At 43.3% G+C, this 16,402-nt stretch overlaps 1 protein-coding gene across 4 annotated transcripts; it reads right to left on the bottom strand.

The window, feature by feature from the left end:
* Positions 1-1,372: 1,372 nt before the first annotated feature.
* Positions 1,373-14,928, bottom strand: cog1 (component of oligomeric golgi complex 1). 4 transcript variants are annotated; one of them, XM_030408235.1, is made up of 16 exons: positions 14,554-14,928; positions 13,694-13,941; positions 13,391-13,572; positions 13,105-13,281; positions 11,919-12,075; positions 11,480-11,690; positions 10,915-11,284; positions 8,929-9,383; positions 7,553-7,699; positions 7,297-7,458; positions 6,718-6,842; positions 4,961-5,069; positions 4,711-4,820; positions 3,055-3,136; positions 2,897-2,920; positions 1,479-1,595 (listed from the first exon to the last, which is right to left on the bottom strand). In XM_030408235.1, the coding sequence occupies exons 1-15, from the start codon at positions 14,857-14,859 to the stop codon at positions 2,912-2,914; spliced, it is 2,850 nt and encodes a 949-aa protein (XP_030264095.1). In that variant the 5' UTR covers positions 14,860-14,928; the 3' UTR covers positions 1,479-1,595; positions 2,897-2,911. The 4 variants fall into 4 exon arrangements, with proteins under 4 accessions (XP_030264092.1, XP_030264091.1, XP_030264095.1 ...); XM_030408233.1 differs by having other exon boundaries at positions 1,493-1,598; XM_030408232.1 differs by lacking the exon at positions 2,897-2,920 and having other exon boundaries at positions 1,373-1,595.
* Between the last annotated feature and the right edge of the window lie 1,474 nt (positions 14,929-16,402).

Below are 16,402 nucleotides of genomic sequence, written 5' to 3' on the forward strand. Positions count from 1 at the left end.
TCCTGTTAATGGTCTTTCACAGAGATGTCACACAATGGTAATCAACACCACGCCTTATCAAACTGATAATGTTGATTAATGTTGGGTCATGCAAGTCCAGGCAATTCGCAAGAACAACTTGGAACATTCTGCTCCAACACTTTTCCAAAAATCACTTCCTGCTCAAGAAATCTAATGGAGTTTTACTTTACTTTTGCTTTTATAGGAATCAACTATACTCCACCTCTGATGCTGCTGTATCCAGATTTATCGTATTACACCCACAGCCTTTAAACATATGATTAATTTTTATTCATTACTTGCAATTCACTGAGCTTCAAGAAAACACTAAATCACAATATTAATAAGATTTTAACCACGTGTTGGCTTAGACATTACAACTATCCCTCATCATTTGTTCCTTTTAGATAGTTGGTTGTGGGCATCTTCAGAAATAAATGCTACATGTTTCAAGACATATTTAAGCCCATGGACAGTGAGCGCTTCAGCATCTGTGTTATAAGTCAAATCAGCAGCACACTGAACATACAAAACTGCTAGCCATGCCAGCAGCTATGTGAGGATTAGGAGCAGCAGTGCTTTGAGCTAAATGCTGTTGTTAACATATTAACATGCTTACAGGGACAATGCAACATGCTGATGTTTAGCTGGTATCATGTTCATCATGTTCACTGTCTCAGTTTAGTGTGTTAGCCTTCTAACACTGGTCCGGCTGAGACTGATAGGAATGTCATTAGATTCCCAGACGTTTCATCATAAACTGAAGTTCTGGACTAATTACAATTTTGAACTGATGGTGGCGCTGGATGACAAGTTAAGAGGATGAAGTTATCATAATCATTCTGATTGGGACTTTCATTTGCCTATCAAATGTCATGATAATCCATCCAATAGCTGATGAGGCATTTGACTGAAATCCAAATGTCCTGGTGGTACTAGAGGAACAGTCAGGGGATCACGGTCATTAAGAGTTACCCTCCAGTGACTATGAATGTCTAAAAATGTTCATAGCAATCCATCAAAATGTTGTGATATTTTACACTTAAGTGATGGATCAAACCCCAAATCAGTGTAGCAACATATTTATCAACAGAGCCATGCCACACATTTATATTCATATTGTATGTAAAATCAGAAGTTCTAAGTGATATTTTGGCTTTAGCCAGAGATAACTCAGCCCTGATCTGTGTTTTAAGTGTTGTTGATCATGAATCTGAGACTGAATCTTTACAATAAAAAAAGATTGACAATAGAGTGCTTGCCAACTGGCACTCATTAATTACACATTTCCATAGAGCACTTATGTTTAGTCTCATTAGTCAAATCATCAATTAATCACGTGAAGTGAATTAAATCACACAGCACACCTTCCTCAAAAGAAAAATTATATTTACTATACACGTCATTTTTACAAAGTTTCTGCAAAAGCAAATAAAAAGTCTGGAGCAAAAAAAGAGTTATTTGGCCATGCCAGAGAGCCAGCTGAGTTTGAATAGAGAAGGAGTGGCTGTGTCTTCGTCCTGATCAGCGAGCTGTCTGAACAGGCTGCCCGGCCGGAAGCTGTCCCCACTGTCTACTGTGGAGGATGGAGGTGCCTGCTGGAGGAAGCAGAAAACATTAGGTTGGTTGAGGTTTTGGTGGATTGTCCTGCCTCCCCCCTAATTCTTAAGAGGAACAAACTCTGATGCAGGATGATGACAAAGTATCAGGACCTGGACTGCCATCTGTTGGTGTCTGGACATTTCAGTCACTCAAGGGCTTATACAATCTATTCTTATCTATCTGAGGGTAAGGATGTTAAAAATATCAGACAGGTGCAAAGTCACAAAAAAGAGGATCTGTCTGGCTGCACCAATTACCATTCAGGTGAAGGGAAAAAACGTGCTGGCTTGTTTGTATTTCTTTAAACCGATCACAACACACTGGTGTCAAACCCAGGACACAGCAACACTGCTCCTGCAAAATAGTGTCTGGGGGAATGCAGAAGTTGCGATGTGCATTTTGAAAATGGCGCACACAGACAGTTACCGCATAAATGTCATCGATGACAGCTGGTGATTTTTTAAACTCCACCCCTGGAACTCTGTTCTAATGGGCCAAGGGGTATTTGGCAAATAGGGGCAGGGGTAAAAACTAGAAATGGGATTGAGCCAAACGTTCTACAGCTAAAGATTACATGCAAACAGTATAACAGCTCTAAAGCTGTTCTGACTTACTACTTTCACTGTTTCCCAAGGAGCACATAGTAGTGTGTTAGTAACCTTGAAACCTGGATCATTCTAGAATCACCACTCAACAGCCTGATCATTTAGAAACACAACACAAACAGATCTGACCTCTGTGCACCCAGTACAGAGATGGGACATGTTCAGCCTAACACCTTGGCCATGCTCAGCCCTAAGTAAAAAAATAAAGTCAGCATCTACTAGCTCCAAAGCAAACAGTAAACAAGACTATTTCTTCAATAGGGAAGCTGGCCGATTTGGGAGAAATCCCAGCTTGAGCTCCACAGACACGTCCGCCTTTTTTTATTTCTGCCAACACAAATTTCAGAATTACTGTGTGAATCTCAAGATGGGATTGGTTCACTTAAACAGGTTAGTATACCCCAGAATCACTGTAGCTGTGCTGAAATTCACTGAAATTCTCCAGTCAATAGCCTGAACCTGAGCTGCATTATGAGTCCAAGCAGAGTGCTGGAGGTTAGTGAGAGCAGAGCAGCGTTCTCTGGTTTCAGCTCAACAGACTCAAGAATTATTTCATCAATAATGCAATGTACACACTGCAAGTGCACCAAGGGCAAACCAAAGCACTACAGACAATACAACCAAAACACAAACACACACACACACACACACACACACACACAAAGATAAACCCACACTGTTGAACTTGCCTGGGTTTCTCGCACTCAAAAACGCTGGGAAGGCAGAGGATGTAACAGACAAACATTAAGCCAGGATGGAACAGAGCAATGACACAGAAATGTCGACGCACTGTGGTGGACAACATATGAAAGAACAAAGGTGGAACAGATCAGCGTCATATACTCACCAGCTGGTGCGCAGCATCAGAGCTCCTGGAGGCCGACTTGGGTTTACGCACATTCGACATGCTGAGAGGCAGCAGCCCGAACCTGCAGAGGACACAGGGGTCGTGGTGGGAATGTGGTTGAAATACTGTTCCTTGCTCAGATTCAAACGCTGCTGGATCAGATCAGACACTTTTGGATTTAAACAGAAGTATAATCTACTACTTCTCAATTTCAGTCGTTTGATTTAGTTATGTTGCAAATGTAAACCTTGTCTTTCAGAATTTGTTCATTTTTATTTATTTTTTTAACAAACTGAATGATTACTTGTTCCTTTATGTACTGAGAGAATCCTCCTCGGGCTCGTGCAACATTTTGAATTTAGTGATGTTCATTTATCTTTTAATAATTGCTCTACAATGTTTCCTGTTTTTTGATGTACTGTTGTTGTTATGTGCAGTGTCCTTGAATGCTTTGAAAGACGCCTTTAAAAAGATTTTGGAGATGGTTCTATTGTTGTATAGAAAACAAGCTTATATTCCTCAAAGACGGGTGTTTTCCTTGAAAATTCAGGTTTGTATTAGAGCTGAAGTTCAGGTTCATGCCTCTGACTTTGAAAAATGATTCACCCACACAGGCGTACACATTCTTGGAATGCTACTATAAAGCATAATACTTGTATTTACATTTATCTGTTTGTGTCGTTTAACCTTCATTAATAAATCTCAGATGTACACAGGCATAAACATTTTTAAAATGTGTTTTGTATAAAACAAAATAAAAAATGATCAAAAGAGTCATGTACTGTTTATATGCATAGCACATGTTGAATCATTTGGACGTATTCATACATTTTCTAGTTGTTCCACACAGTCTTACAAGTGAAATGACCTGTTGGCTCATACAAAATAATATATGAACCCTAATTACTTCTGGACAAATCTGTAAGTAGATTTTGTAGAAGCTAGAATTTCCACCTCGTCACCGATGCCTCAACCAACCAGTCAAATCGTCCATTTTCAGGTGAGATGGATGAAACAAACACCTGACGATCAATACCAGCTAAACCACTGAGCTGGAGGCAGCCCACAATGCTTCAATTATTGATGCTGATGTGAAAAAACCTTCAAACTCTTAAAGTGGATGCTTCACACACACACGCTTCAAGGTGGACACATTTAACCAATTTAGAATCTGAAAAAAAAAATAACGTGGAATGTTTGATGCTTTCCATCTGCGACACAATGTTTACTCTTTGTGACTCAGACCGAACATGACAATTGACTTTAGTCTCAGTTGTTATTTGAGAACTGTTTCAAACAAACAAACAGTTTGTACGGGGAACTTTGATTTGAACTTTGCGCAGGTACATTTCTGACCCCTGCACAATCACATTAATGTTGAACCTTGGTTCAGTGCAAATGATGAAGGCCAAACCTAAACAGATCCAGTGAGACATCTGAAAGGACTCAGATACTGGATAAAATGCTGGAACAATAAAAATGTCAAACAATACCCAGCCCTAATAAATATAGCAGTCTCCTCCCATGTTGTCTCTGGTATTAGAATGACATGGAGGGGCCTGCAGATAGAATGGTATAGTTTGTTTATGCTAATGATGCTGATGTTCTTAATATTTACCACCCTTGCGTCTCTATAAGCTGGTGTAAACATCTGACCTGATCTGGCTGCTGGCCAGTGGCAGGATGTTGTAAGGCTCCTGGGAGTTCATTGTGCTGCTCCGTGACATAAACTGCTTCTCGGAGCCCGTTAGCAGCCCGAGCAGCACCTGAAACACAGGCACACATCAACCACATCAATAGAGGCATCGCCATAGGCTCATCTCAGGACGAATGTGAATGGGGGTTCAATACATTAGCGCTAATGTTCTGCTCTCTGTTTTGATAAAAGGCAAGAGGCCGAAAGTACCGAGGTCCTCTGGGAAAGACGGTTGAGGTTGGAGTTCAGTGGAGGAGTGAATACGTCCAGGTCAAACGGGTCAATGAAGCTCTCCAGCCAATCACAGACCTCGTGGAATCTGAAAGACACACAGCACAATGTTGAAATGTAATAGAGCAAGGAGAAAATATGAAGCTACAAATCTGTAGTCACAATATCATTTTAAAACTGCCCATGTCTGCTTACTCCCATCATTCAACACAACTTTAGGAAATCAGGTGTGTGAGGTGTGAGTTCAATTCTGGAAAGTGAGATCAGATATTTTTTTTCTGCAATTCCAGCTAAGATCTGCTCCATTTTCCAGAGAAGAATTCCTGCTGCACTTGAAGTATGTTTTTCTGTGTGCACTTGTGTGTTGACGGACTGATTACTGCATGTCCTTAAACACAGAAGGCCTTCTCCAAGCCTAGTTAACACCATCAGGCAACTGACAAAACTAAACACTGAAGTCTGACCTTGAGATGCAATGGATCAAATGTTCAGCTGCAGTCTTTTCTTTCAGTTACTTTCCCTGATAGAGGTACTGTTTGCAGATCAGCTGAGCACTGAAATGTTTCAGGGCCCAGGCACACCGAACTGACATCCAAGAACTTCAAATAGAAGACACTGCACTAAATAGATGAAATCATGGATGGAACAGCAACAGGCTCACTGAGAATTCTCCTTCTCTTTATGCGTTTCTTCTACTGATTCAACAAGCTCAGTCAGCCAAAAAGCCGTTGACAAGGTCTGACTAGTTCCAATAATGCGGCGCCCTGCAAGAAACTCAGGGCGTGGATGCTCACTGACATTTGTTCACCACTGCCTGGTGTGTCAGGGCACTGGGAACAACATGCAAGGTGCCGACCAAACGTCAGGAGCAGTTTGACATGCAGACAAGGGGAATCGAACCATCGACCTTCCGATAACAAGGCGCTGGCTCTACCCCTGAGCCACACCTGTCATACTTTTACATTCTCTGTTCTTGCACAACAGAAGCTTGTCAGGGATCTCAGTAGCCTATGTAAAACAGAGCTACAATGATAATCAATTAATAGTTTCAGTCAGTTTTCAAGCAAAAGTGTCAAACATCTCCTGGTTCCAGCTTCTTAAATGTGAGGATCTTTTCCTTTTCTCTGACAGTAAATCAAGAGTTTGGGGATTTTGGACAAAAGACATCAGTTTGTGATGTGGTGACACAAAAAACTGTCATGGCAAAAATGCCATTTTCTTCACAATTTATCAAGACTATGGACTAAACTACTAATCGACTAATCATGACAATAATCTGTAGATGAATCGATGATGAAAGTAATCGTTAGTTGGAGCCCGAATGCAAAAGATTTTTATGACATTTCTTTTTTGGATTTGATTCACATGTATTAAAATGGTTCATATCTAACCCAGTTGATTACAGAATGTTATATTGTTGTGTAAATCAACACATTAGTCTCGAAATCATTTTTAGAATTACAGTCTTTGGCATTACATTAGGCCTAGTTATGGATTGGGATTATGGATAAGAAAAAAAACATTGATGTGGGTTTGGGTAGATTTCCAATGGCCCCTTCTTGGATCAGATCCAATACTTGGGACCTCTAAAGATCTTTAGAACACAGTGTGTGCTGCACGTGGCCTGGAGCTTCCATGGCACCAGGGACAGTTTCCTGCTTTGCTAGGTTGCTCATTTACCCATGCAAACACACAGAAAAGGCTGCATGTGATGAATTTGTATATTAGGATGTTACCTGGGGTCTTGCTGGGACCGGGAGCTCTTGCCCTCCTCATGTCTGCTGCCCAGTGTGGTGTTGAGGTAACGAAGATCAAAAAGCAGCTGCAAGGCTCTGTTCTGAGTCATGGGGAACGCACCCTCCTGAAGGATGGAGGAAGAGAGTCAAAACAAAGCAGTGAAGTTCAGGAAACTTCCATACTGCTAAATGAACAGACAGCCCACCTTCCTGCCCTGTCGTCTTTTTAATGCCTTACCCCAAGACTTTCAGAGATTACAGACTCTGAGGGCAAAAATTAACAACAAGGGCTGTAAAGTCATCATGACACAATGTCTGTCTTTAGTGTCTCTTAAAACAGAGTAGCACAATGTCAGATATGTAACAGTGTGTTCATCAGCAAGATTATCTCACTGACCCACATCCAGGCTTTAAATGTCCCTTCAGTGACAAAGAGATACATGTTACAGCCATGTCCCTGTTACATGGAGTTAGAAGGTTTAAAATACATAACTTTGATCTCAATACTGTGTGTGTGGCTGTGTGTGTGTGTGTGTGTGTGTGTGTGTGTGTGTGTGTGTGTGTGTGTGTGTGTGTTACCCTGTTGCGGGCCTGCTGTGTGACACTGTGGTAGTGTTGCAGGGCCTGAGACAGACAGGCCTGCAGCAGCTCCTGCAGGGTGGGCCGGGGCAGAGCGTGGCCCCCCACCCTGTTCACCTCCACACACAGCTGGAAGAGAAGCGCCTGTACAAACCAAGAAGGCTGCAGATGGCAGATGTTTCACATTAGATCATTAGTGGAATGAGAAATCATGGTGCTTCCTGTCTTGTGTTGGAAGTTGTGCTCAGCAGCTGACCTGGACTGGGAGACGGATCTTAGATGTGACGCTGCTCCCAGACTCTGCCTCCTCTTGGATCTCAAGATCCTCCCAGTTGGTTGCTGTTGTTAGGATGTCACCAGCAGACTCAGCATGCAGCACTGTGCCAAACTTATCCAGCAGCACCTGTCACAACAGCACACAGTGTTACTCGACGGGTCAAATCAAGCAAGATTTAAAGCTTTCATGACTGAATAAATCAAATAGACAACCTGACCTTAAAGGACAACACAATTCATACTGTTTATTTTGTTTATATGTGGCGGACCCTTCCACCTTTCTAGCTTCAAAGCGAGTTCTGGGACCTTATTTTCCTCTCAGAACAGCTTGTTTATTCACTTAAAAAAAATAAAAAATTTTGAGTTTGTATTATTGCCTAATTAATATCATAAATATTACGATTGTGTGTTTGAAATTCTTCTGCAAAACGTCATAGTGCCCCTTTAACAGCTGCATAGCTAACTTAGTTTACCCTAATATTTTCCTTAACCTTTTCTTGTGAGGCTTAAAATGTCCTGTGTCCTGCAAATGTTTACTTCAAGCACTTTTCCCTCAGTAAGACAGGATCAACAGTATGGTTTTGACGATGTACGTTGGTAAATCCAGATGTGGTCGCTTAAACCACTTTTAAGCAAAAATGAGCATGTATATGTAGGGTTTTTTTAAGCAGTTGCCAGGAGATGAGTCTACCTTTGTTAATGTTTTTCAACTTGTGTGTCACTTTCATTCACCGGAAAAATAGTAGGATGCAGCAGATCATATACTTCAACTGACTACACTCAAAAGAGGTTAAAACTTGTTTTCTGACTTATCAGACACATTATTTTGTCGGGAGCTGATAACAGAAGTGGCTTAAGAATGAGACATATTGCTTCTTTCTCATCTCTGTTGAGAGCTGGCAAGGCTCAGTTAAAGCCACTGAAACTGTCAGCACCGACTGAACGTTGTCTCAGTGCTGCTTGAACGGAGACGGATGAAGTACGAACAAGCCAACAGCCTTAACTTGAACACAGCTGGCAGAAATCCTTGACTACTGCAGTCAGGTGAAGTGGGAATAAATGCTAATTGTACACACTCTGTGAGAGGTTTTTGTTTTCTAGTCCAGTGCAACAGGGACGGTAACAGCAGACTCAACAGTAACGACATTAGAAGATCACAGCTGGTCACAGCTGGCAGCCTTTTGTTCACCAACTAAGATACAATCCACAGAGTGGTTTCATGCTGTTTGGGACTGAATAGCAGTAAATGCAGACCACCGTCAGAAAAAAGACTAGGGGCTGGAAGAAGAAAAACTTCATACTCCATGCAACGAATAGTTCCACATAAACACATCTACATATCTGACAGTGTCCGACCTTGGAGAGGGCGGAGCTCCAGATGCGGTAGGCCTCCATGCTGCATTTGAGAAGCTCTTCTCTCAGCCCCGCCCACTTGGCCTGGGCGGGGCTGACCTCTGTGGCGGCCCTGGCTTTTCCCAGCTTCTTGCCCTGTCTGGGGGTTCCCTTCACTGGGGCCTCTGACCCACTCTGTTTTCCCAGGATGCAATGCTTTAGGTTGGGGCAGAGTTCACCCATGGACTGGCACAGCCTTGCCATGAAAAGGACTGAACTGAGGCAGGCGGGGCTGGGGTCTGGTGAGGCTGCGGCCAGTTCAGAACGGATGGAGGACAGGATGTGGCGGACACAGGCCAGGCAGCCTTCACGTAGAGCCTCCTCCACTGCCGGAGAGTCTGTGAAGCGGTTAAAGGAGGATGCTGACGAGCTCTCGGTGGGACCAGAGGAGCTGACTGTGACTGAGACAGTGTCAGACCCTGCAGAGCACAGTGGGAGACATGGATCACTATTTAGGATGTGATAGTAACACCAGGGACCTCTTTTCTAAAAATAAGTATCGGATTCATATGAAAGCTGGCATACGGACGAAACACAGTTAGTGCTTACATCCAAAAATGTTCAGATTTATAACACAGGGCCCAAGCACATCCTACAACAGTTTCCCTTTATAAATCACAATTACTCAAAATGTGGCACACCTTTGGCAAGCCTCATGTGACGCCCATTGTTGTCTTATAAATAGTCAGTGATACAACACTTATTAATAGTCATTAAGTGACTGCATGAATTTGATCACAGAAAATGCAGAGAAAAAGATTTTAAATGACAGAAATCACTGAGTTGCAACATCTGACTGACAGAGCGGGTGCTGCTGGCTCACAGATGAAAAAAATAAGCTGATGGACATAAAAGTGGGCGCCAGAAGTCCCTCGCCAAGCTGCAGGGGAGCAAGGACACGGCTGACTTTGATGAGAAACTGGCAGTGGAGAAGCTCTCCTGATTGGAGCTGGGGAGACTCAGGTTGCCAAATTTGTATTTCCTTGTTTCAAATGAGAGTTAAGCAAATGTGTGTTTTTTGTTTATGGTCTGTGTTATTTTTAGCTGCTGCATTCTGGTGCTGCATCTGAGTGTGCCCAGCCCGTCAGCTCCACCTCACCACAGCCGGGCAGCAGCTTAAAGCTAAAAGAAATAAGACTTTATATGACTTAAGCTGTACAGATATTAATATTAGAATGACCCTGTTTGTAATTGACAGTGAATGGACCATCTCACTGACAGTTCTGCACAATGCAAAAAATATAAGAAACTATGAACTTGTATGTGCCTGGCTGAGAAATAGACATTGCTTGAAATATACATTTGTTCTATTCTGCAATTTATTATTTATGACCATGAATAAAAACATGGGAACATTGTTAAAGGGGTTATTATATATATATCTTACTTTGTAGTTATTATCCTAAATCATGTGTGCGCACTCCAGTTAATTGTTTATTGAACAGATGTTAATCTATTAGTTTTAATGATAGCTTTTATTTGTTTTTGCAAATTCATTCTTAATATATAATGGGTTAGAGGTCATTTTTCAATACATTTTACACAATGGTATCAATTTCAAAGCATTTCTATGTTTAATACTTCTGCCACAGAAGTCGCAGCTTCTCATTTCTCCAGGTTATTTGCAAAGGCATGGCTGAGAGCTTCCATGGAGGACCGCACTTCACCCGTCAAGTTTGATCTTTATAAATCCCAAACATTGCTAAGAAAAGTCGTGTACAACTTCTTCCGTGTATACACAGCATTTATATAAATGAGGTCTTTAACATTTAGTACTGATTACTTAACAAGAGTCTTCTGCCGTGCCATGCGCTAAATGGTCACTGCAGGGTTTTCCGATGCACATCTCTAAATTCAATAAAAGTTGAATAAATGTATGGTGTTTCCAAAGTCAATGCGTAATCATGTGAAGCATTTGTTATTCCATCATTGTTCATCAAGCAGCCCTACCTTTACCCGTGTCCTGGGAGGGAAGGTAGTGCTGGAGGTCATCCAACCTAGCCTTTAGCTTAGCATCCATGGAGGAGCAGAAGTTTTGAACGCAGGGAGTCAGGGCCTGGGTCTTCATGGCCAGGCTACTCCTCTGGTGCTGCTGCCCCCTCTGGGACACGCTGACCCACCCCGCATCACCCGGCAGGTCCCCCGGAGACTCCGACCACAGGAAGGAGGCCACATCTACCTCGTACTGGGCTCCGCGACTGGAGCCAAGGTGGGTGCCTGAATAAGTATCGATGGTCTGGCCCTCAAGATCCCTCACAGCTGATGTGAGGAGCTGGACAGAGCTCGTCGAGATGGCTTCAGTTTCTTCTTTGGTGATGGCCTTGCAGAATGGGAGAGAGGAACCATACGATTTTTTTGCAATATGTAGAATGTGTAGTACATCAGCAGGCAGGTCTGTCAATACTGTGAGACTGAACATGCCATACATTTTCAAGGAGTGCAAATTCATCATAAGACAGACAAGTTCAGACGCTGAAAACTGTGTTTCTAATCGAGAAGTGAGGGGAGCACCAACCTGCAGGCGCTGAAGGAAGAGCTGCTGGAGGAAGTCATCCCAGACAGCCAGGGGGTGCTCCAGTAGCCGCTGGCACACAGTGCTCCAGTGCTGACTGATGGAGTCAGTGGACAGGAGGTCCCACACAGCGTCTCTAATGGCCGCCAACCCTTTCAGGCTCTTCACATAGACCAGGAGGCTGCCAACACCACGGCAAATGTCCTCCTTACAGCTGGGAACAGAGGAGAGATTCCAAAGCCACTATCAACAAAGCTATCAGCTATGTATGTTTTGATGACTGATGTGATTGATTATCATGTATGCAAATCACTAACCCAGTCTCTGTGGCTGCATACTCTAATAATGAGACATTTATGTAAAATGTGTGACGTAGTGAGGACAGGAGGAAACAGAGCAAACATCAAAAATATGAGCAGTGTCTGGATTGGTCGCTGCTTACGTATCAATCCACTGCTTCAAGGTGTCCCGAAGTTGCTCTCTCTGGATTGGCTGAGCCAGGGTGCGCAGGGTGGGCTGGAACTCAGTGATGGAGGGCGGCAGGAACTTGAACCAGCTGCCTGTACTCGTCTCTTCCTGCAATACCCTCCTGCCTTTGGCTGAGGACAGAGAGGGGATTGATAATGTTATTACAGCGCCATGGCAAGGCAAATTGTGAGAAATCACAAGCTTTAAACCTTTAAACACATTGGCTTTTATGACGGATATCCTTTATGTTTTTGTCATTACAAATGCTGTGGTGCTCTTTCCATCTGCTCCTTTACCTGAAAAGACTTGTCATCATCATTTGAGGTAACTGCTCCACCTGTTCCCAGTCTTAAAATGTCTAATCCATAGTGTTTGCCCGGAGGTGGATAGAAAAGCATTTATCTGCACCTGAATTCCTGGGTACGCTCATTTACATAAAGAGTTCAGAAATGAAATTACATGCATTTATTGGGTTCACCTAAATTGTGATGGTGCAGCGAAATTAAAAAGTTAGGTGGACCAGAGCAACCAGCGTAAAAAGTTTGTCTGACGCCCTTTCGCAGTCCGTCTACTGATACAATAAATATCCCAAAATCTGCTTGGAAATTGCGCCTTTACTTCAGTAGTAACAGTGCAAACAGAAACTAATGTAGCATGTTTTAATGGCACGGATTCACCAAAGTATAATAGATAATAGACATTAAAAAAAGAAGACATTAGATGCAGCCCACAAATCAGTCCATATTAATACTGTACTTTCTCTTTACATCTCTTAAACCTAGCTCAGAATATCTGACAGACGCCCCTGGAACACTGATACTTACAAATGACATGCCAAATGATGAATAGCCTAATTTAAAAAAATAAAAATAACAATATATGACATGTCCTCCTGCGTGTGTCCACACAGGCAGCGTTGTTGCTGCAGCTTGGCTACTGCCTGTCCTATGTTTCTACATGGAGTTTACCTTTGATGATTAGCTATAAAAACAATGAGGTGATCTTCCTTTACCTATGTTGAAAGAGTGATACAGATACAGACATTAACAGATACAGACTGGAAACTAGGAGGCCATTCTTTTCTAGGGTCAGTCATAAATAGCTCCCATCAAGGAAATGACTAAAAGTATTCTGATCTCCACAGCATCCCAGCTGTTTACCTGCAGGGGAGGTGGAGGTGACATTCTCCAGGATAGAGAACAGCAGGCCACAGCCCAGCGCTCCCTCTCCCGGCCTGGGGCCTCCCTCTGGGGGCAGGTAGAAGACAGCATAGGCCTGGAACAGAGTGGTGACCAGCAGCTCCACCAGGCTGCACACCTGAGCCTTGATCCCCGCACCTGGACCAAACACACATGTTCATCAACGTAAAGTCATTTCTGCCTTACAGGAAACTGCAAACATCTCCTGCTCTGCTTCACAAGCAACACTTTAAACGTGAAAAATTACCATGCTGTGGTTGATTAAGGAGCTGATGGATAGAGGCTTTCCGAGCCAGCAAGAAGTCGGCAAGGGCCTGCCGTGGCGAGCTGTCCTCCAGCAGCATGGTGGACACCAGGGCCTCAGCAATGGCCTGGTCCGACACCGCTCGGCCCCGCAGGAGAGACCTGCTGTCCAGGAGAATAGTGGACCTGCAAAGAACAGACCAGTTGGCAACCAGTGATTTAGCTTTCCCTAACTGCATCTAGCTAGGTCTCCTGCATGTTGATCCATCAATCATTTTTCCAGTTTTCACAAGAAACATCCGCTTACCTGAAGTGTCCGGTTGTGGCTACCTGCCGGACAAGGATAGGGAAGCGGGCCAGGACGGGGCTGTAGTGGCCCCCTTTAGCAGCCTCCAGCTGCAGCAGACTGTGCAGGTGGCAGCACAGCAGGTACAGCTGAGTGGCCTGGAGGTAGTGGGACGCCTCCATGGCGCTCCAGATGCGCTCTGGGATCTCCAAGAGGAGCTTGATCTGGGAGGCCGTGGTGTAGAACTTCTCCTGCCACTGCCTCTGGCTCTACGTACAACATCATGACACAGATACACTGAAGATTTACACATGCAGCAAGATAAAAAACTTTGGACAACAAGTGGCCTGAATTTATTTCGAGAGAAGCTGCCCTGATGTAATGTGTGACAATGTGGTGATTTTCATTTAACTTTTTAGAATTTAATACTCTCCTGCGTGTCAGCAACTATCAGGAAAAGTGCTGAGGAATTTTATAAATGAATTAGGTCTTCAAGCAAATTCGGCATACATGTGATCCACCAGCAGCACTTCATTTGCATAAACTTTGACATGTCTCCCAACTCTGGGATCTCGCTGCTGTGTTTTGGTTCCACAGAGCCATGAGATCAACGCTAACAGCACCAGCAGCACCAGACAGGCTGCTGTTAACAGGGACCTTCTGTGCAGCGATCTTTTCAAGCCGAATTGTTAAGGATGTTTGCTTATAGTCGCATTAAGGGTAATGTACAGTTATAAATGGGGTGTGTATGTGCATATAATGAGTATAGTAATGAACTGACACATTTCTAAATGAGGTTACGAGTCCCTAAGATGACGGAGCTCATGTAGCTTTGGCGCAGGTTTACCGCTCCAACAGATGTAATGAGGTCAGTGGTTCACCTCCTGTCTGCTGCTGCCCACACAGGCTCTGCCTTGTTTCAGCCGGTGGCAGTACTGGTGCATGTCCTGGATGGACTGGACGACGCTCTCCGAGCACTGTCTCATCTCTCCGATGGTGTCGGCGGCGTCTATCAGGTCTCGGTAGCGCTCCCCCACCATCTGCCTCAGCTCCTCCTTCTTCTGCTCGATCTCTCCGCGGACTTTGCGTTCGATCTGGCGGATCTGCTCCGTGTTGTAGCGCTCGAAGAGCACCGCGGGGTCCTTGATCTCCGAGACCCGCAGAGGCAGAGCATGATCCTCAGCCATCGCACCTCCAAAACAACTTCAGCTGCTGCCGGAACTACAACCCGGAAGACCGGGGGAAGTACACTTCCACCTCCACGTCAGCAAAACTGTGACGACAACTGAGTACGATGCCGTTATTGGTCACATAAACCCTCTGTCAAGGAATGTTTCCGTTAAGTTGGATCCCGCCTACCCACACTACTGAGCCAATCAAATAATCCCAAAGTGTATAATAATAATGATAATAATAATAATAATAATAATGATAATAATAATAATAATAATAATAATACAATTATAATGATAAACATGTGTAAAATCCCAGTGCTATATACTTTCCAAACAATTTTCCATTGCAGAAGTTTAGCTGCTTGACACAAGATGGCTTCTTCTTAACTTCAGTGAAACGTCGATCCTCAGTGTATGTGAGCCAGAGGCTTCAGGCTTCCACATCACACTTGGTGCATAACAACAAGCATAGTAAAACTAAATGGGACTCCTGAAGACAAGAAGCAAAAATAAAAGAAATAAAAGACAAAATCTGAAAGTTGTATGAAATATACATAAAATAAGTCTGTTTTTAAAATGAAAACTGCTATTCAGTGTCACTCATGGACTTCTCAGACATGTGAAATGATACTCTGCAGTCTGTCTTTAGCAGTGGCAGCAGCATACCAGATAGTGAAGGAGGAAGTGAGGATGGGCTCAGTGATTTGATGAATTACTTAATTTATTTATTTATCTAATCTTTATATTATTTGTGCTTGTGTTTTTTTGTTTGTGTGTTTGTTCTGATTGTGTCTTAATACTCCCTGTTCATTTGTTGTTCGTCACGTAAGTTTTGTCATTAATATGCTAATGACGTTTGTTAAAAAAACATTAAAAGAAAAAAGAAAATGAAGATGGGCTCAGTGATGGCGGTGTAGACGTGCACCATCATCGACTCTGGCAGGTTCATTTGGAGCCAAGATGATGAGCTAGAATCCACAAACAGAATCCTGGTACAGGTTGCTGAACAAATGGAGGGCCATGTTTACTGCACCGTCTACACACCTGTCGGCTCTGTAGGTGGGCTGTGGGCGGTGCAGCAGCAGCAACAGTGGGTCGCTGATGGCTTTGAGTTGGAGCAGCACAAAACACCAGTGACTTAATTACACAGAGTTCATGGTGTCTGGTCTGTAATAATTAAAGGCACAGTTCACCTAAAATGAAGGTTCAGTCATTATGTCCTCATCCTCATGCTGATCGAAAGTCAGGAGAAGTTTCATCCACAAGACAGTTCTGGAGCTTCACAGCAAAACAGAGGTGCAGCATTCTCCTAAACAACTGAGTTAACTGGGGACTTGTTTTAAAATAGGAAAACTACGGAAAAAAATATGATTCAAAAAAATGTTATTCACACTCTACACAAGATGAAAACTTCAAAGTTGCTGCTAAGTTGGAAGTGTTAGGGTGCATCTCATCTGAAGTGGGTGCACACACTTGAGTGTGCATTAAGGGTGTCAATATCATCTTTTCAGATCAGTCTGGGTTCTTGGAAGATCCACATTACAAGAGACTTAAA

This window comes from Sparus aurata, chromosome 23 (genome assembly GCF_900880675.1).
Source record: "Sparus aurata chromosome 23, fSpaAur1.1, whole genome shotgun sequence".
NCBI lineage: Eukaryota > Metazoa > Chordata > Actinopteri > Spariformes > Sparidae > Sparus > Sparus aurata.

Excerpts from the sequence above, each read along its gene's own strand:
- cog1 (XM_030408231.1), bottom strand. The coding sequence starts at position 14,859 with ATGGCTGAGGATCATGCTCTGCCTCTGCGGGTCTCGGAGATCAAGGAC. Across the intron at positions 4,821-4,960 it reads GTCTTTCCCAGAGGACCTCG|GTGCTGCTCGGGCTGCTAAC; the intron begins GTACTTTCGGCC and ends CCTGTGTTTCAG. Across the intron at positions 3,137-4,710 it reads CTGGCCAGCAGCCAGATCAG|GTTCGGGCTGCTGCCTCTCA; the intron begins GTCAGATGTTTA and ends TGTCCTCTGCAG.